This window comes from Lepisosteus platostomus, chromosome 2 (genome assembly GCF_059453375.1).
Source record: "Lepisosteus platostomus isolate fLepPlt1 chromosome 2, fLepPlt1.hap1, whole genome shotgun sequence".
Taxonomy (NCBI): Eukaryota; Metazoa; Chordata; class Actinopteri; order Semionotiformes; family Lepisosteidae; genus Lepisosteus; species Lepisosteus platostomus.
In genome coordinates, this window is record NC_142612.1 from 11,440,316 (window position 1) to 11,457,674 (window position 17,359).

A 17,359-nucleotide genomic window follows, 5' to 3' on the forward strand; every position below is an offset into this window, starting at 1 on the left:
CCATTTCATAGCCGCAAGGTAAAGAGGAGTGCAAATGTATAATTTAGCTCCAACATTTTCTACAGACACGATCTCTCATAATGTTACACTCTACTAATTTTATTACCTAGTGCTGCATACTTGAAATTATTAATAAAGGATGAAAAATGAGCTGTTTCTGAAGTGTTTTTTGTATAAGATTTTTTTCCATGTTAAGATGAAATGAGTTAATGACATAACCTAAGGATATTTAACCTTGGTTAGAGATGCAGTCTCATACTATTTGTGTCTTTCCAGCACTTCTCTGCCCCCCTTGTCTCTTGTCATTGGTCTGTGGTGTCCAAAGCTGGGCGATGCTCTGACAGCACAGGATCCAGCACTGTTGATTAGTATAAGAGACTGTCTGTTCAGGCAGTCTGTTCCATGAGAGTATGACTCATCTCTGCAGATATTTCTTGCTGAAGAAGAGAAAGCCCCAGCCAGCACCTTTAGAAGCACGCTGTTCTCACGATCTTTTAATACATGGCCAGCAAATGTACAGTATATTACCTGTCCCAGTTAGCACTCATGAATAATTTGCAAAACAAGCAAGGGAGATTAAAGGCAGGAAGATAAACAAATCTAAAATACATTCTTTTGTTGTAGTTTGCTCTTAGACAAAAAGGCAATTTTACAAAGACTTTTGACAGTGAGTAAAATGCCAAGTAGAATAATGTGTAGATTAAAAAATACAATACAAACAAAAAGAAAAACCTAAGAAAAGTCCAATTAAACCTACACTGATGTATCATTGAAATAGCAATTATACAGTATACTGTCATTTTAGTCTAACAACAAACAATACACCCTAGTATATCCATAAAGAACACTGTATATTTAGGGAGCTTTCTGCATTAATTTCTTAACCATAAGCTAAAAACTGTCTCATGCCAAAAGTACTGTATAAGCAAAATACATTAGATGAAGACCAAAAGTAAGAAAAAATAGTAATACATTTTAAACATCTAAATTAAAGGTTTGTGTTTTTTTATTAAAGGAACTCTAAAGATTTACCTATCAAATTAGTATTTGAGTTCCAAACCAAAGGGAATAAGAATGTAATATTTGTGTATAACAGGTACAATGCAGTGGCTTCCTTAAAGCAACAAATTCAATCTTTTGTTCAACAGTACAAAGTGCTGCACTTCAGTGGTGAACAAAGTGGGTCCTGTCTATACAAGGGGGACTTTGGGAATGTTCAGAAAGAAAAAGTTCTTTATAAGCACAAAAATAATACATAATAAATCCAATTCTTTAACAAACTCAGGCACCATAAACACAACGTGTATAAAAATTACCCTACGTTTAAAGCACAATGCTTAGAAAACTAATGGATCTTAAAAGAACATTTAACTGTAGATACCAAGATCATATACGTAACATACATGTATGAATATACAGCACCACTGTCTAGTGATTTCTCTAGGAGATCAAAACACCCAAACCTAGTTAAACACAGAAAGACATGGCTGCCCCATAGTTTTCACACAGCAAAGCACCCAGATTAACTGAAGCTAAAATGTGATATCACATCTTCAGCAGGTGGAATGTGCAGCTGCACATAGTAACAATGTGAACTATCCTGCTGAACAGCTTATGCAGCTTGTTCATATACTGTAGGTCAGCACGTACTTGAGCCGGCATTATAAATGACATACTGTCACAGAATCTCCTTGTTTCTTTCGAGATCTTTTTTTATTTTGAAGTGGAGGATATTTTGGACTTGTACACGGAACTTTGAGGAATTCTACGGCAATTCTGGAAGTCATGAAGCACTGTCAACAACTGGTCTATTCATGCACATCAAAATCAGCCTGTCAAAAGAAATCACACGGTGAACTATTAACTGTTTGTGTGCTTTAACAGTGGAAATACCACACATTACAGAGCTGCCATGGGGGACCCACTCAGGCCACTGGTCTGAATAATTACTCTCCAGGCAATACAGGCGAAACCTGGCAAATAAAAATCAATAAGGGTCAGACCATGTGACCTGAGTAGCATGTGATAGGGACAGTAGGGGGAGGAGTTTCCACTAATCCAGTGCATTTCAGCTGTGCAAACTCTCATGCATCCACTGCAAAGTTACTTGATTTATTGTTGCCAATGATTAAAAGAAAATGAAAAGACTAAACATTTGAATCATCTGTGTTAGTTTTTTCATTAAAATCAATGTTTTCTTTCTTAATTTTAAAGTGCTTTTTCATCGTAAACACCATCTAAAAAAGGGGAGTACAATTAAGAATATTACCATAAGACAGGTAGTCATTACAATTATTATTATAAATGTAGATCATTTTAGATTTTCTTAATTTTAAAGTGCTTTTTCATCGTAAACACCATCTAAAAAAGGGGAGTACAATTAAGAATATTACCATAAGACAGGTGGTCATTACAATTATTATTATAAATGTAGATCATTTTAGATTTACACAAACATGTGCACTTTATATATTCAAAAAAAACGTACAGAGGGCTCCAAAGCTTTTTGATACAGAATACACTGCCTGAAAGCACCTGAAACCATTTTTGGTGCATAAACTAGTAAGTTTCAGCATATGGCTCTAAAAGACATGTTTTGTTTCAGTGCAACACTGGTAAAAGTAGTACACTGATGGGGTCTGCAGAGGCTCCACATAGTGGAGCAACTGAGCAATGTCTTTCAGTGTGTCCCAGTCAGACTGGAGAGAGCTGCTGCCTTTCTCACACTGAGGATTTGACAGCAGCAATGGTCACCTAGCAACAGTGTAAAAACTCTGGGCTGGAAGCCACACCAGTTCATTTTACAGATAATATTTAGGAACTGGTTTGTGTCCCTTGTTCTTAAAAAAGGATCCAGACATCTTTATATAGTGTTGATGAGTCACTTGTACTTTAACCTTGACATCATAATAAAACATCATCATCATTACAGAAAAATATTTTCTTTTTTATTTACATTGGGCATTAACTAAGGAATTCTGATCCGATACTGAATGGTACAAATCCCTGTTCTGAGCTTCACTGACCCTTGATCCTTGACTGTTTAAAGAAGCTGTGTTGTTATTAACACAATGAAGGTTATTTTATAGTTTATTTAAGATGTGCTGTAGAAATCATTTTAAGTGACAAAAGAGAAGACAAAGCAGTTTAGAAATACCACTGAGATTCAGCTTTGCAGCAGGAACAACACTTTTAAAAAAGTGACATGACCTCAAAGAAGACAAGAATGCAGTTGTATTAAGAAACAATAGCTTTAAAAAAACTACGATGGCTGTGCTGTACCAGATACATGATGGTTACCTCTACTAATAGTTTAAAAACAGACTCACTTTCTTGAAACGGTACAATGTATACCACATACAATTGCATAAGATTAACATCTTTTTTATGGAGGATGTTAATATTTGGTGCCACAAATATCAAATAAGTAGGATGCCAGGGTTTTTGCATTTAGGTAACATATAAAACTCCAAATCCTTAACTAAATAGCAAACCCCCCCAAAAAATATTTTTCCTACTTTTAGACTCTCTCACTGATCCTTTAATAATACTGTACTTTGAAAAGTGTGCTGATTGCACTCTGCTCTGATGACAAAGGACAGCCAATAACACACTAGGAGGTAGGTTGGGTGTAGCTCTGGATGTAAGAGGAGAAATCTCAGAAGGAAACAGGCACAGGCAATAGGGCTCAGGTGGGAAACTTTAATCAAAAAACAACAAGAATCACAGAATGTGTTTTGTGTACAAAAGCTGAAAACACCACTTTTTTTTTCTTTTTTTTTTAATCAGGTCACGTAATTTAGATCAAATTTATATATGAGGAGTATGAAATAATAAAATGTTTGCCTGCTGGTGATGCTGCTGATGTTGCATTACAAACCCAATTATTGAACACATTTATTTGAGTCATTAATATAAACCTACAAAAAAACCCAAATAACCACATTTTAAATTTATGATAACAAATACTGTTAGTTGTCCTCCTATGAAATCATCAGTCTTTTGAGAGTGCCGACTTGTTTAGGACTGAAGAGTGAACCAACGCATAATTTTAAACATTAAAGCCTAAGCTGGTAATTGCTTTCTGGCCTCACTGCTTAAGAAGTGATAATTTGGTGGTGAAAAAAAAAAACCAGAAAAAAGGAAAAAGGGGAAAAGTTATTGGTTGTAACAGGTTTTACAGTGTCGGGCTTATAAAGAGCTACATTTTGGAAAGTTAATACATTTTAATCAAGGGAAAAAGCATTGAAGTAACATTAAATAAATCAAGCAGAAAACCAGGTGTTTCATTCAGGACCAAATGAAAGGGCAACTGAACACAAAAACTATTGCTTGAAAGTTGAAATCCAATAAGCTATCTTACTGTATGATTTCTAAAACAAGTTAAACAAAATCAATATTTTAAACAGCTTCTAATGTACAAACCTTTAGGTTATAAAGCCAGATTATAAAACGAAAACTACACTGCATGAATTTACCAATTAGTTTTGTGACTGGAGTATGTAAAGTGTTACCTGCAGCTAGTTAACATTTCAAGAAGTTTAATGTTTTAATGAGTGTTTTTCATGCATGAAAGACAAGGGAAAGCCATTACAGTATGTAATTCTTTCACAAGCATGAGCATTTGTCAAACATATCTTTGCCTGTTGGAGAATACAAAGGGTAAAAAAGTTTAGTCTGTACATTAATGGGTACAATATTCACACACCACAATGTGATGTATTCACATCCACAGTGACTTTGCTTTAGTTTATATAAGCCATGCATCTCGATTGAAGACGTTATGACACTCTTACCATTTGTAAAGCTGAAATTTCAAATCCTGCTTCACCAATAGCATTCAGAATCTTCCCAGTTAGGGCTGTCAATAAAAAGAAAAACACAATTTTTAAATCTACAAAATACCAGTACATTTGCAGTTTGTACATTAGTACAACACTTTTTTAGTGTCCATGGCAATAAGCAGATATGTTTCTCACCAAACATCTTACTTATTAATTACATGTCAGTAATTATGACCTGAAGACATTAATAATTTTTATGCATTATTATTTTTAATAAACATCAGTTCTATAGAACATTACTTCCACATTGCTTTACTTGAGCAGGTCATACCAAAATCTCCAATTATGTCTGCTGCATCAAAGTTTCCATTTTAGTGGAAATGTTTGTAGATCTAGTTAATGTTTTTCTTAAAATCCTCATTCACCTTTTCTGTGCAATTCATCCTCTTTCTGTTCTTGTCTGTCTGACCCAATCTCAGATGGAATATTTGATTTTACCAAAATCTATGAAACATTTTATTCAAATTCTTCAAAACGCTTGCAGAAAAAATAATATCAATTTACACAAAAGTTATGTTGTATTGCTTAAATAGAAACAGCTTGAAACACCAGAGCGCACATATTTGCTTATCTTTCTGTAATAAGCCACAATTATAAATTAATTTAATCTTGAATTTTATTACTAAGTACACTGGTATTGACAAAAACTTATATAAAACTTCTATACAGTATATAAAACATCTATAACATAGCATTTAGTGAACATTTAGGGGCAACAGCTGAGAAGAACACAACCCAATCAAAATATAGTCCTTGAAAGACTGAATCTAAATGGAAAATTCTGTTATTTTTAAAAACGATTAAACCAATTCAAACAACTAGCTTACAATACATAGTGTTGTTAATGTAGTCTCAATGTACTTAGGAATCTACAATCTGAAACAGTATCTTTGCTGATTCATGATTTCACGTTCTCTTTGTAAAGTAGGGTACTGAATTTTCAGATTTTAAGATGATGCAGCTGAAACATTTACTTTCTTTTTACTTTTTAGTGTGGAGCCACACACTCCACTCTTATCTCTTCAGACTACTAACCTTAATGGTGCAGTCTTCTAGTAAATAAAGCATTAAAGCCTTTACTCTGTACTATCTAGGGTAACATAGAAACCAAAAGAACAATGAATAATGTGCAGCCTATTCTTGTGCCTGTTAGGCACAATGTGCATCGGAAGAAATCTAATACTGTCAGAAGGCACATAAAACCATCTTGAATGGCATGTAGAAATGACATGGAAGTTGTCACCCACTATTACTTTATTTGATTTTAGCAGTTTAGTCTATTTTAATAATTAGTTATAAACATCAAGTCAGTTCATTTTGATTTTGAAGAAGGAGGAACATAGAAGAAGACAACTGAGTTTTATATAGCATAAGGGTATGTGGAAAACAATACATTCACTTTGTTTGTTGTTAACCAGAGATTGAAATAGATTTTAGTCGATTATAGAGTGAAATCCTGTCCACATTTTACAGATAGAAAAAACAATCACAGCAATGAACAACGCAAACAGCATAATGAGGTTAATTTACACCTATACAAATCTGACTAGTGTTATAGGATATTACATGAAACTTTATTGTTTTAGTGATGATGTAGTTCAAAGATGTGCTAGAGCTTTTATTAGTGATTTAGTGTGATACTTCCCTATGTCTGAATTGGCAGAAATCCTGCTTTGTTTACATTTTCTTCAAAGTTGAGTTGAGATTCTGCAATTTTTACTTAACATGTGTACACCTATTCTGTCTGGCCCTAATCATATTCCACAACTAAGCTAATCAATGCATTTCTCAGCATGCTGTGCCATACCAATGGCAATAATCTCAGCACCGTTGTAAAACTCAAAATTCATCTGCTAATTTGCAGATACTGTTCACTTGATTCACTTGATGAATAATGTTTGGCAGCACTCCAAGTTTATAGCAGGATATATAATCTGCAAAAATATATTGTTTTTAAATTATTAAAGATTACGACATTTTCTCAAAGTGGATAATGAGTCTCACAATATATCTAAGGGTTTCTGCTAAGGTCAGCAAAGGGCGCATACAGATAAGGCCCTAGACTGCTCTATCCGTAAGGATGAGAGTTCCTGCTATGAGTCAATGGATATTTCCATCGTTCACGGTCTGTTTCAAAAGAGCCTCTTGCAGGCAAAAGTCTCACACAGGATAGTTTTATCTGTTCATAACCATAAACAGTCTATTCTTAGCAGGATGATTGCACACAAAATTAATTTGGCTTATATTAAAGGAAAGTGAAATGCGTCAATCCCACCCCGTCAATGACACCAAATATCTCTTTCTAGCCCCAAAGAGGCAAAAAGTATCAAATCTATAAAACTGAATTCACATTTTTTCTACCTAAAGAAATATTTTGATTGTCCAAGAAATTGTAATGATTTGCCTAGGGCTGAAATGCACTTGCAGAGCTTTTCACAAACAGATGTAAACACCTTTTCTAATTAAGTCATTGTTATGTTAATGGTCTTAAAAACAAAGCATAAAAATTCACTACAGTGTTTTCAATGAGAACAGACTGCACAGGTTCTAGTAAAAAATACACAAATCAAATTCCGAAGATGCATTTCTGTAAGTCGTAAAGCTGAAGATGGATTTCTGTAAATCGTAAAGCTGAAGATGGATTTCGTCGTAAAGTCCTTGTCTGTTTCTTAGATTTTGAAGCACCTTCAGATGTGCTTAAATGTCCATATGATCCAATACATTGGATAAAAATATGACCTCTAACCTTATTAACCGTATTAAGATATCATATGCACACACCTTTTACAGTGTATAAAGTGTATATACTGTATGTATATTTAAGTGTATTGTCAAGCCCTGTTTATTTCAACATGATTCTGGAATACAAACATATTGTGCCAACAAGAAAATAAACACAGTACTTCGACATCATTCAGCTCTGAAGAGGTAAACACTGATGGGAGCCACCAGTGTCATGAAATGTGCTGGGAAGGTTATTCAATGTCTGCTTCTCCCATGGAACAACTTCCTATTTGTATGGTAAGAGAGCAAATCAATCTACCTTCCTAAGGCTGTTTCATCTTCCATTGAGAGACCTCATACAAAGGTGTCCAAATATATGAAACTCTCTCCACTGGGTGCTTCGTTTTCCCAAGCAAACGCATGATTTAAAGATTGCCAGGAAGCAGGAGTATTTTTATAATCTGAACACTTCATTAATTTTTTCTTTATAGTAGGTTTACATCTTTGAAACAAACTTTACTTTCTAGTGCTTATTCTTCTGGATTATATTGGTTCTTACTCAGCCTGTACAGGTTAAGTTAAAGTTAACATAAAATTCAATAATAAATAGGACTTTTTTGCATCACAAGGGACCTTTAACGAAATTAGGTGTAAATGTGACAACAAACATATGAGAAGTGCCATTGCCATTAACTTACCCCAGACTACATTGCCATTGTTCACAAGTAACATGCATTTAAAAAACAGAAATATAATACAGCATTAATCACACAAAAATGTGATTCAACTAAAAAAGAATCAGAACTTCTGAAACCAAACCTTACTAAGTTTCATTCCTATCATCATGTTACCAGTCAGCCCTAACTGTCCTGTAACCTCTCAGCAATTTTTAATTAGGTGAAAAGATGAGCTTGTTGTGTAAACTGACCTTTTTTTCTCCACACATGGATTTCAAAGGGTACTTTTCCATGTTTTTCTATCTAAACTATAGATTATATGGAGTGGTTTGTATAATGTGGAAAACTAAACAACTGGCATTACAATGCATCTTTATTGCACAAACTTTGAAATATCAAAAGAGAATAAAATATGTCTCCATAGGTCTCAATTTCTACTGTTTTAGGAGCTAATGTTACAAAGGACATTACATTCTATTTTGTAATGATCATGATCAGCAATACAATTGCTATTATTATAGTTGCTGTTGTTTTATTATAATAATACTAATTACTATATATAAAGATCATGAGAGTTAAGGCAAGTTAGTTATTATTAATAACTGCTCCTCAATATTATATATCTGACAGATATATCTAACAGTCTTAGCTGTTATTTTTCCTAGTCTACCTACAGTACAACTGAAAAGAAAAAAAAAACAAAACATACATGTATACCTGTAATTTACAGGATGCATTTATGTTATCAGATTCAATTTCAGGGTGCTAAGGTTCACAAATTGCACCATTGCCCTAAACCAATAACATTACTGAAACCTATTTGCTTAATTGGATGCTATGACAATACTCAGTTCAGCTGATGATAAACATCTGCAGAGCCAAAGGCAAATTATGGCTACCCTTGTTCTGCCAACTGGTGTCTGTCACACCCTCCAAACTGAACCAAAAATATAATCTGGTACAGTTTTACCAAACAGTCACTTTCATACAACTTTTAAATGCAACTACAGTGTTTTTCCAAATTAATAAAGAACATTGGTGTTTTTGTGGTAAGAGTTAATGTAATTAAGTGCAAAAATTCTTGCAGGAGATAACTCTAGGTTAACTAGTATAATTCTAGGATAACTAGCCTACATCAGACTGTCAATGACTAATCAGTGTAACCTGTGGAGATAACTAGAAGCTGAAAAACAAATGATGATTGAAAAACGGAGTAGGTCTTAGGATCTGGAACCTGGAGGAAGGCTAAAGGTTTAAAACCCTCAAAGGACACCGTTTTTCTCCTGAAAATGCCTTGTGGCATAAATAGGTATACTTCAGGTAGTCATTGTTCATTAGAATTTGTTTTCAACTGAGCTTTCTGATTGACAAACTTTTAACAAAGCAAAAGTACAAGTAGCACAATGTTTGTCTTAATAGCACTTATGAATTGCCCTGGATTGCCTAAAATGAGTGGGCAAACATAAAGCAGACATGATGATGAAAGCACATTCGATGCAATTTACAACTGTTTATTACATAGCTCTGAAGACAGACTCTGACTAGACATTCATGAAAACAGCCAGAAACAAGGCTTGGCAAAAACTGCAAACTGCATTATGAATCTGACAGGACATTAGCGAGACTGATGCTTCAAGTGAACAGCATACAATAGCACAATCACATATCAGTGATATAAAATTAATTTGCATAATCTGGGCTGTGTCCAATTAACTGCCTTGACACACTGACTTATCTTTTAGCCAGTTCTGACAAATAATGTTATAATTTAGTGGCCAGCAAAAATTAGGATTAGTTTTATCAGGAAAAGAGTGGCATGGATTTTGAACCGATATCTTAAAAAATACTCGAGCTGAAACAGTGTTCTCAAAACAGCCATAAAACATCTACAATTTATGTGGTTTAATTTGAATCATAATCTACTTAGGCAATAATTCTAATTTGATGTCAGAAGTGTCACTTCCTAGAATAAAGCAGGTACAGAAGCTTCAGCTTTACTAAATCCTGCTTTAAATCTACTTATAAACCAGTAGGAAAGAGAGGATAAGTCACAAAAGAAACTGTAGGTGTGATGAAATTATAACAGAAACATGTGCCCTTTTTATGACTCGGATTAGTCTGAATTTGACTTAAGCAACATTCATGAGAAATATGGAAAAACAAGGTTATAATATCTGGCTGTACATATGCACCAAATGAACGTTAACTAGTTTTGTTATTCCAGTGTAATTTATTTTGTTCTATAAAAGATTCAAACAAGCCTATATTGCAAGTAAAATCAGAAAAAAAAAACATCCTTTAAATAACACAAAAACAGAACCTATGAAGAAATAAGATCATTACTGACATTTTGGCTATCAGTTTTCTTATTAACTCTGTAATAATATAAATTAATACATTTGAGATTAACCTTCATAATAAAAGTTACTGCTATAAAAAATGAAAAGTAGCTTATTTCATAGTTTAACAAAATGCTTAAAATGAAGACTTGTAAGGAAGAGATAAACAGTAAATGTCAGCAATAAATAAAGAGAAAAAAATTAAATACATTGCTTATATAAGAATTCAGACTAGTGAACTCAATATTTGGTGAAAGCTTCTTTGGTAGCAGATACATTCACAAGATCTCTATCAATTATGATCACTGGCTTGGTGCAGTTTAAATTTGCACCAAGATCTCTCAAGTTGCTTGGTGATCACTTATGTACAGCAGTTGTCAAGTCTTTCCACAGATACTCAATGCATTTTAAGTCAGGACTTTAACTGGGTCACTCAAGGACATTCATTTTCCTATTCTTAAGTCATTTCAGTGTAGCACTGGCCATCCTCTTACTGCAGGGTGAACTTTGGTGCCAGTTTTAGGTCTTCAGCTGACTGAAGCAGGTTGTGTTCTAAGATTTGCCTGTACTTTGTTCCATTCATTTTTCCCTCAGTCTTGGAAAAGCTTCTCAGTACCTGCCGATAAGCAGCAGCCCAATACCATATTGCTGCCACCACCATGTTTAATAGAGGGGTGGTTTTGACTGGGTGATGTACTATGTTGTTTGCAGAAGAAGTAACCAGTGTTCTAATTTCGTCTCATCTGACCACAAAACAAAAGCTGCCAGAACCACTTAAATGCTTCATGCAAACTACAGGATTTGAGATTTTATTCAGTAATTCTGCTATAAAGCGAGCTTTGACTCATGGACATTTCTCCTATCTCAGCTACTCAACTCTGTAACTTTTTCAAGGACTCTTGAAATACTAAATACTTAAGATGGAGAATCTTCTAAATGTCTTTAAAATGTAACATATATACTGTACTTGCAGCATTATTAGCTCTAGCAATCTGCAGTAGATTGCGTAGATTCTAAATATTAAGATCTGTTTGAAAGCGCCATGAATGCAATCTCAGATGGTAACATAATTCAAAATCTTTGCAGGAAGGTGAATAATTTTGCAATGCACTCTGCATAAGACTGGGTTTGTTCATACATGTTTTGGCATTTTACCAAAGTATACAGTAACTCAACATTGAAAGCAAAACAATTCTTTATAATTGAACATTTAAGGCAGTAAACATTAATTTCTCTGCATCTCCAAAATAACCCCATATAAAATAGTCATCTTTGTATCTGTGTGTGAAAAAGTCTTAAAAATGGCATGAAACACAACCTAAAAATATGCAAAATATGAAAAATAATACCACATATGTTGTTTCACATTTGACATGTTTTTCTGATTGTACTCAATGTGCAATGGAAAGTTATGATGGCATGCTGTATATATTATACTTAAGATGGAGAATCTTCTAAATGTCTTTAAAATGTAACATATATACTGTACTTGCAGCATTATTAGCTCTAGCAATCTGCAGTAGATTGCGTAGATTCTAAATATTAAGATCTGTTTGAAAGCGCCATGAATGCAATCTCAGATGGTAACATAATTCAAAATCTTTGCAGGAAGGTGAATAATTTTGCAATGCACTCTGCATAAGACTGGGTTTGTTCATACATGTTTTGGCATTTTACCAAAGTATACAGTAACTCAACATTGAAAGCAAAACAATTCTTTATAATTGAACATTTAAGGCAGTAAACATTAATTTCTCTGCATCTCCAAAATAACCCCATATAAAATAGTCATCTTTGTATCTGTGTGTGAAAAAGTCTTAAAAATGGCATGAAACACAACCTAAAAATATGCAAAATATGAAAAATAATACCACATATGTTGTTTCACATTTGACATGTTTTTCTGATTGTACTCAATGTGCAATGGAAAGTTATGATGGCATGCTGTATATATTATTTTTTTCTGAACAGTGCAGTAATCAGTAACAGCACAGATAACAAAACTGCAAGCAAAGTGGAAACACAACACTCTAGTTTTGCAACTGGTGGACGCATTAGGTTACTTGTGTTCATCTTCACGCAAATGGTACATTTGTTCACAATAAAACAATGCTAACTCTTCAAATAATGGGGTGGCATTGTGTAGTGGTTATATCTCTGCGCTTATTAGAGATAAGATTACTTTATTAGCCACATACAATTTCTTGCATTAGGAATTTGTCTTTTTCGCATACCCCAACTTGCTCTCCATGAGACACACAGACAGGGAGAGAAGCTTGGGGTCAGAGCGCAGGTTCAGCCATTTATACGGCACCCCTGGAGCAGTTGGTGGTTAAGGGCCTTGTTCAGGGACCCAGCGGAGTAGGATTCCTCTGCCGGCCTTGGGATACGAACTGGCAGCCTTTCAGCCACAGGCAGAGATTCTTAGCCACAGAGCCACCACACCGCCCTATACTTGGCAGGATGTGAGTTCAAGCTCCCCCTCCTGATGGTGATATCAACTGAGGTGCTTTACGCAGGTTGCTCCAGTCCACTACCTATTTGGATACATGGGGAGAAACATTTCTGGGGGTAATCCCTGTAACGGACTGATGTCCCATCCAGGGGGGAAGGGAAAAGGGAGTCACGTGCTCCATAGTACTCTTAATGGAACAGAAACCAAAATACATTCTGGCCGGATCAGGCATTGCTGCTCTAGTATGTAGTTTAACTTACTTCACCTACTCCAATTATACTATCTTAATCATAAGTAGACTTTTGCATGTTGAATTCACTTCTAATACTGTGGGAAAATGAGTAATAAAAAATCAACTTGACAAATCTCTATTTTTTTAATAATCTGGGTATATGAATGCAAACCTGCAAAAGTTAACAAGTCTTCGTTCTTAGGAACTACTAGTTGAAGATATAGTACCGCATACTATTTAGTTGCTGGTTGGTTGCGTTCTGGGTAAAATCAGCATTTCCTTCCATTTGTGATCAAATAAATGACCCTAATAATGTATTATAAGTGTAAGAGTAGTGCCAGTGATACACTTGTATCAAGGTAAAGGAAAGCCAAAACTTCTGAAGTGAAGATAAGACATAATAAGGCATTCAGAGAACACCATCACATCACATTCTGGAATCATACCAATCAGAGTTTCAGCTGTATTATGTGTTAAATAGCTTTTAGTGGGATAGTTTGAGGACCTTATCACCATTTCTAACATTGTTTCTGTGGGAAAACACATTTCAAACCTTCGGTACATAACCCAGTTGTACAGTGGGGACCTCCTGCATTCCTCCAGCTTTAGGATGAACTTTCAAAAGGACAAAAAGATTCTCAGGGAAACTAACTTTGTAGTATTGGCCAGAGGCTTGACAAGGACAGAGAGGGGACATCCCATAAGATAAAGTTGGATGTATGGAAGACAGCCTTCAGGACCAAAAGCTATACATCTGATATGTCAGTCACAGAGATCAGGACATACAAACTTGTACATTTTGACATCTAGCTTTCTTTATCTAGTGTATTGTTGTTAGCTTTATTTGGCGTATTGCTGTTTCTTTATTTTTCCTGATAAAAACATTTTTTGCACATACTGAATACGCAATACACGGATGTGGTAGCCCACAAATGTACACTGTGTTTCCCTTCCTAAAAAATAAACTTAATGCTGGATAATATTATGGAAAATTCCAATTTAAATCAAATCTTGCTATGTGATGGACACAGGAATTTCTACAGCTCAAAATCCTCCTGTTTATCTTTTATTGAAGACATGCAACTATACAGTACATTCTTTATCCCTCCATAATAATATCACCTTCCCTTTGGATAAACAATGGGGACAATGGGGCATTAAACCATTTGAATGAGTCTCCTTCCACCTGTTCCCTTTTCCCATGTAACTGGGTGTCATGTTACCAGGTTTGTTCTTTCATTATGACATGATGAACCACTCAGAGCACCTGCTCTCTTATGCATTAAACTGACTGATAAAGTCACAATGCTTGCTGTATATTCTTTAATCACCATAGCCTCTTGTAAATGTCCTTATTGCTAGCATATTATACCCATAATACATAAAATAATTCAGAACCTAACTTACTGTATTTAAATTTATATTTGAAGTATTCCAAAACCTAGCCCAAATCTATAATTATGACATTAAGAGCTCTAAAATCATAATTGATTAAAAGTAGCTGCATTAAACTTACATGGATATAATCTAGATTAGATTGGTTTTATCTGATTTGAAAAACATTTGTAAAATCATCTTACTCATTTGGTTGCAAGTAGCTTATACTGTAATTCTAAAAATTCTATGTCTTTCTGAAGGATTGCATGGACTCTAACACATCCTGGAACGTGGCTCCAGACTCCCACAATATTCTGTGTGAGAGAGGAGCAATATAATAACACAATTTAATTCATGAGAGCTTTTCACAAAACTGAGAGTTCTGTACAATAATTCTACTGTACATGTAAGCCATGCTCTGTCACCAAGTTCTGCACAATAAAATTGCTGATTTCTGATAATGAAAAAGTATATGGAGATTACAGAAACAAATGCATTTGTTTAGGTTTAAAAAATTACCTGCTCTCCACACAAACCCAGCTCTTTGAGGTAAATACCCATTTATAATATTATTAAGTGCACAATCTTTCAAAGAGAGATATTTTTGCAGAGTCCTATACAGCACTTTTATTTTAATCATCAAAACTACAGAAAAAGAATGTAGGCTTGAGAACAAACTGTGAAGATCATGGTTCTGGGACAGCAGACCACAACAGACTAAAATCAGTGATCAAAGCAATTTTCTAATAAACATTATTTATACAACACAAAAATGCATTCTGTTAAAACTGAAACATTTTGCATACACATATTTATGTGAAGAAACGTAGATCGTAGTAGGATTATCTAAATATGCAAAAAAAATGCCGGATACAAACTGCAGCTATTTTTAAAATCAATCATTTCCTGGAGCCTCTCCTACATTAAATGATATGCTAAACACATCTTAGGTCATGCTTCAGTTATCTCTCCATTACACTTTCATCTGTCCTCTGTGTCCTCCCAGAAAAGAAGACAGACACAAAACTCACTCAGCTGCACCATGTGTCACATGGCTTAGATCATTGCGTCATGTTTCAGCTGCAGGTACCACTGTTGCTAGGATATGGTGTTCCCACTGCCTAGCGACAGATGTTTCTTTATTCCCGTCAGGACTAGGATCACCAAACCCCATGCTTCTTGAGATAAAGGCAGCCGTGATTTTCCATTGGTTTGTGACTTCAGGGAGGGAATGTCTCTAAACGAACTGCACCAGTTATAGTAAGTCTATTATAACAAAGGACTTTGGTCGAGGGTGGGGACAGATTACTGTACAATGCATTAAGAACTATAATTATTATTTTTCAATAAAATCAACCAAGTGCAGACTCAGCAACATTAGCCCAACCTTTGAAAAATATCAGAGCTTACACCTATTTAAAAAACATATTTACAAAGGCCACAAGCATTGCGAATAGAACTAAGAGAAAGAAAATCAATAACTAGCTTCCTGCTTGGAGCTGAAGCAAATCATTACCAAGATTACAAAATGCTGCTGATTTTGGTCTGATCCAGCTTCAGTCAGGTTTATCTAGATCTTATCCTTTCACTCACATGAAGGTTAAAGGGAGGCCTAGCTCTGAATATATTAGGAGGGATTCTACTACATTGCCACATGCACGTTTTAAAGGCATATATATTTGCAAGTAAATATAAATTTGCATACATACATATATTAGAAACATCTTTCAGGATTATGGTGTTTTTAAGGCCAGAATTAATTATCATTACATATATACTAAGAGACATTGAAAAAATGCACTAAATATTTTTGTTCCATTATATGCACAAGAGTATCTTTTTATCAAATATCAGTTAAATCCACATTTCACATCACAATTTCCCAAATATGAAAACTCATCTTGGTCCCTTCTTTATTTGTAATACACGTTGTAAATTGTTTTTTTGAACATGCAGATGTGGATGTGACTGCGCTGAATTAACAAGTTACTGCACCTATGACTCTGGGTACGAAGCGAATGCAAGACACATTTGCACCTTCTTCTTGGTGGGTTTGTCATTATACCACTAACCTTACATTCCTTAATAATGAACACTATAGTAGAAAGTAGCTGCAGTTTTGTATGAAAACCTTTATAGCCACACCCAGCTTGTGAAGGTCAAAGACCATTGAGCTGTCTGATCTTAAGCATGTTAATGCATGCTACTACTGAATGTCTTCTGTGTGCTAGCTTCTTTTATACAAGAGGTGATAGAGGAAACCTACAAAGTTCTAGAAGCACTTTAAAAGAGCAGAAAGCTATTGTAGATTTTATAATTTATTTAAATATTTAAAAGTGCAAATAAATGTGTTCTCTGGAATTCAATTATGACAAATATGATTTTGCTCCTTGAAACACTACTATGATTACAGTACAGCATTTTCAGAATTGTTTTTAACAAGACATTATCTACTTTGTAACTTACTCTGAGTTATTTTACTCTTATTTCATCAAGGATGTGAATACATCTGGAGGGCACTGTATGCTTACTTTTGATTATACTCAGTTAATGACATGTCAAACTACTTTGAATAAATTAATTTAGCTTATTACAGTAACAGTCATCTCAGTTCTGATTGCAACCTAGTGCTTCAGGATATTTACATCTAAATGTTCTATTTCCTATAAAAACATCCTGAAATGATTAGGATATGTAATTTCTGGATAGAT

The 17,359-nt window shown here is 34.5% G+C and overlaps 1 protein-coding gene across 3 annotated transcripts in view; it reads right to left on the reverse strand.

The window, feature by feature from the left end:
- Positions 1 to 17,359, reverse strand: part of nme7 (NME/NM23 family member 7) — a 79,460-nt gene that overhangs the window by 31,950 nt on the left and 30,151 nt on the right. For all 3 annotated transcript variants that reach the window (XM_088597888.1, XM_088597897.1, XM_088597880.1), the window contains one exon: positions 4,797 to 4,861. In XM_088597888.1, coding sequence (XP_088454014.1) covers positions 4,797 to 4,861 — 65 coding nt within the window. The remainder of the gene's footprint in view (positions 1 to 4,796; positions 4,862 to 17,359) is intronic.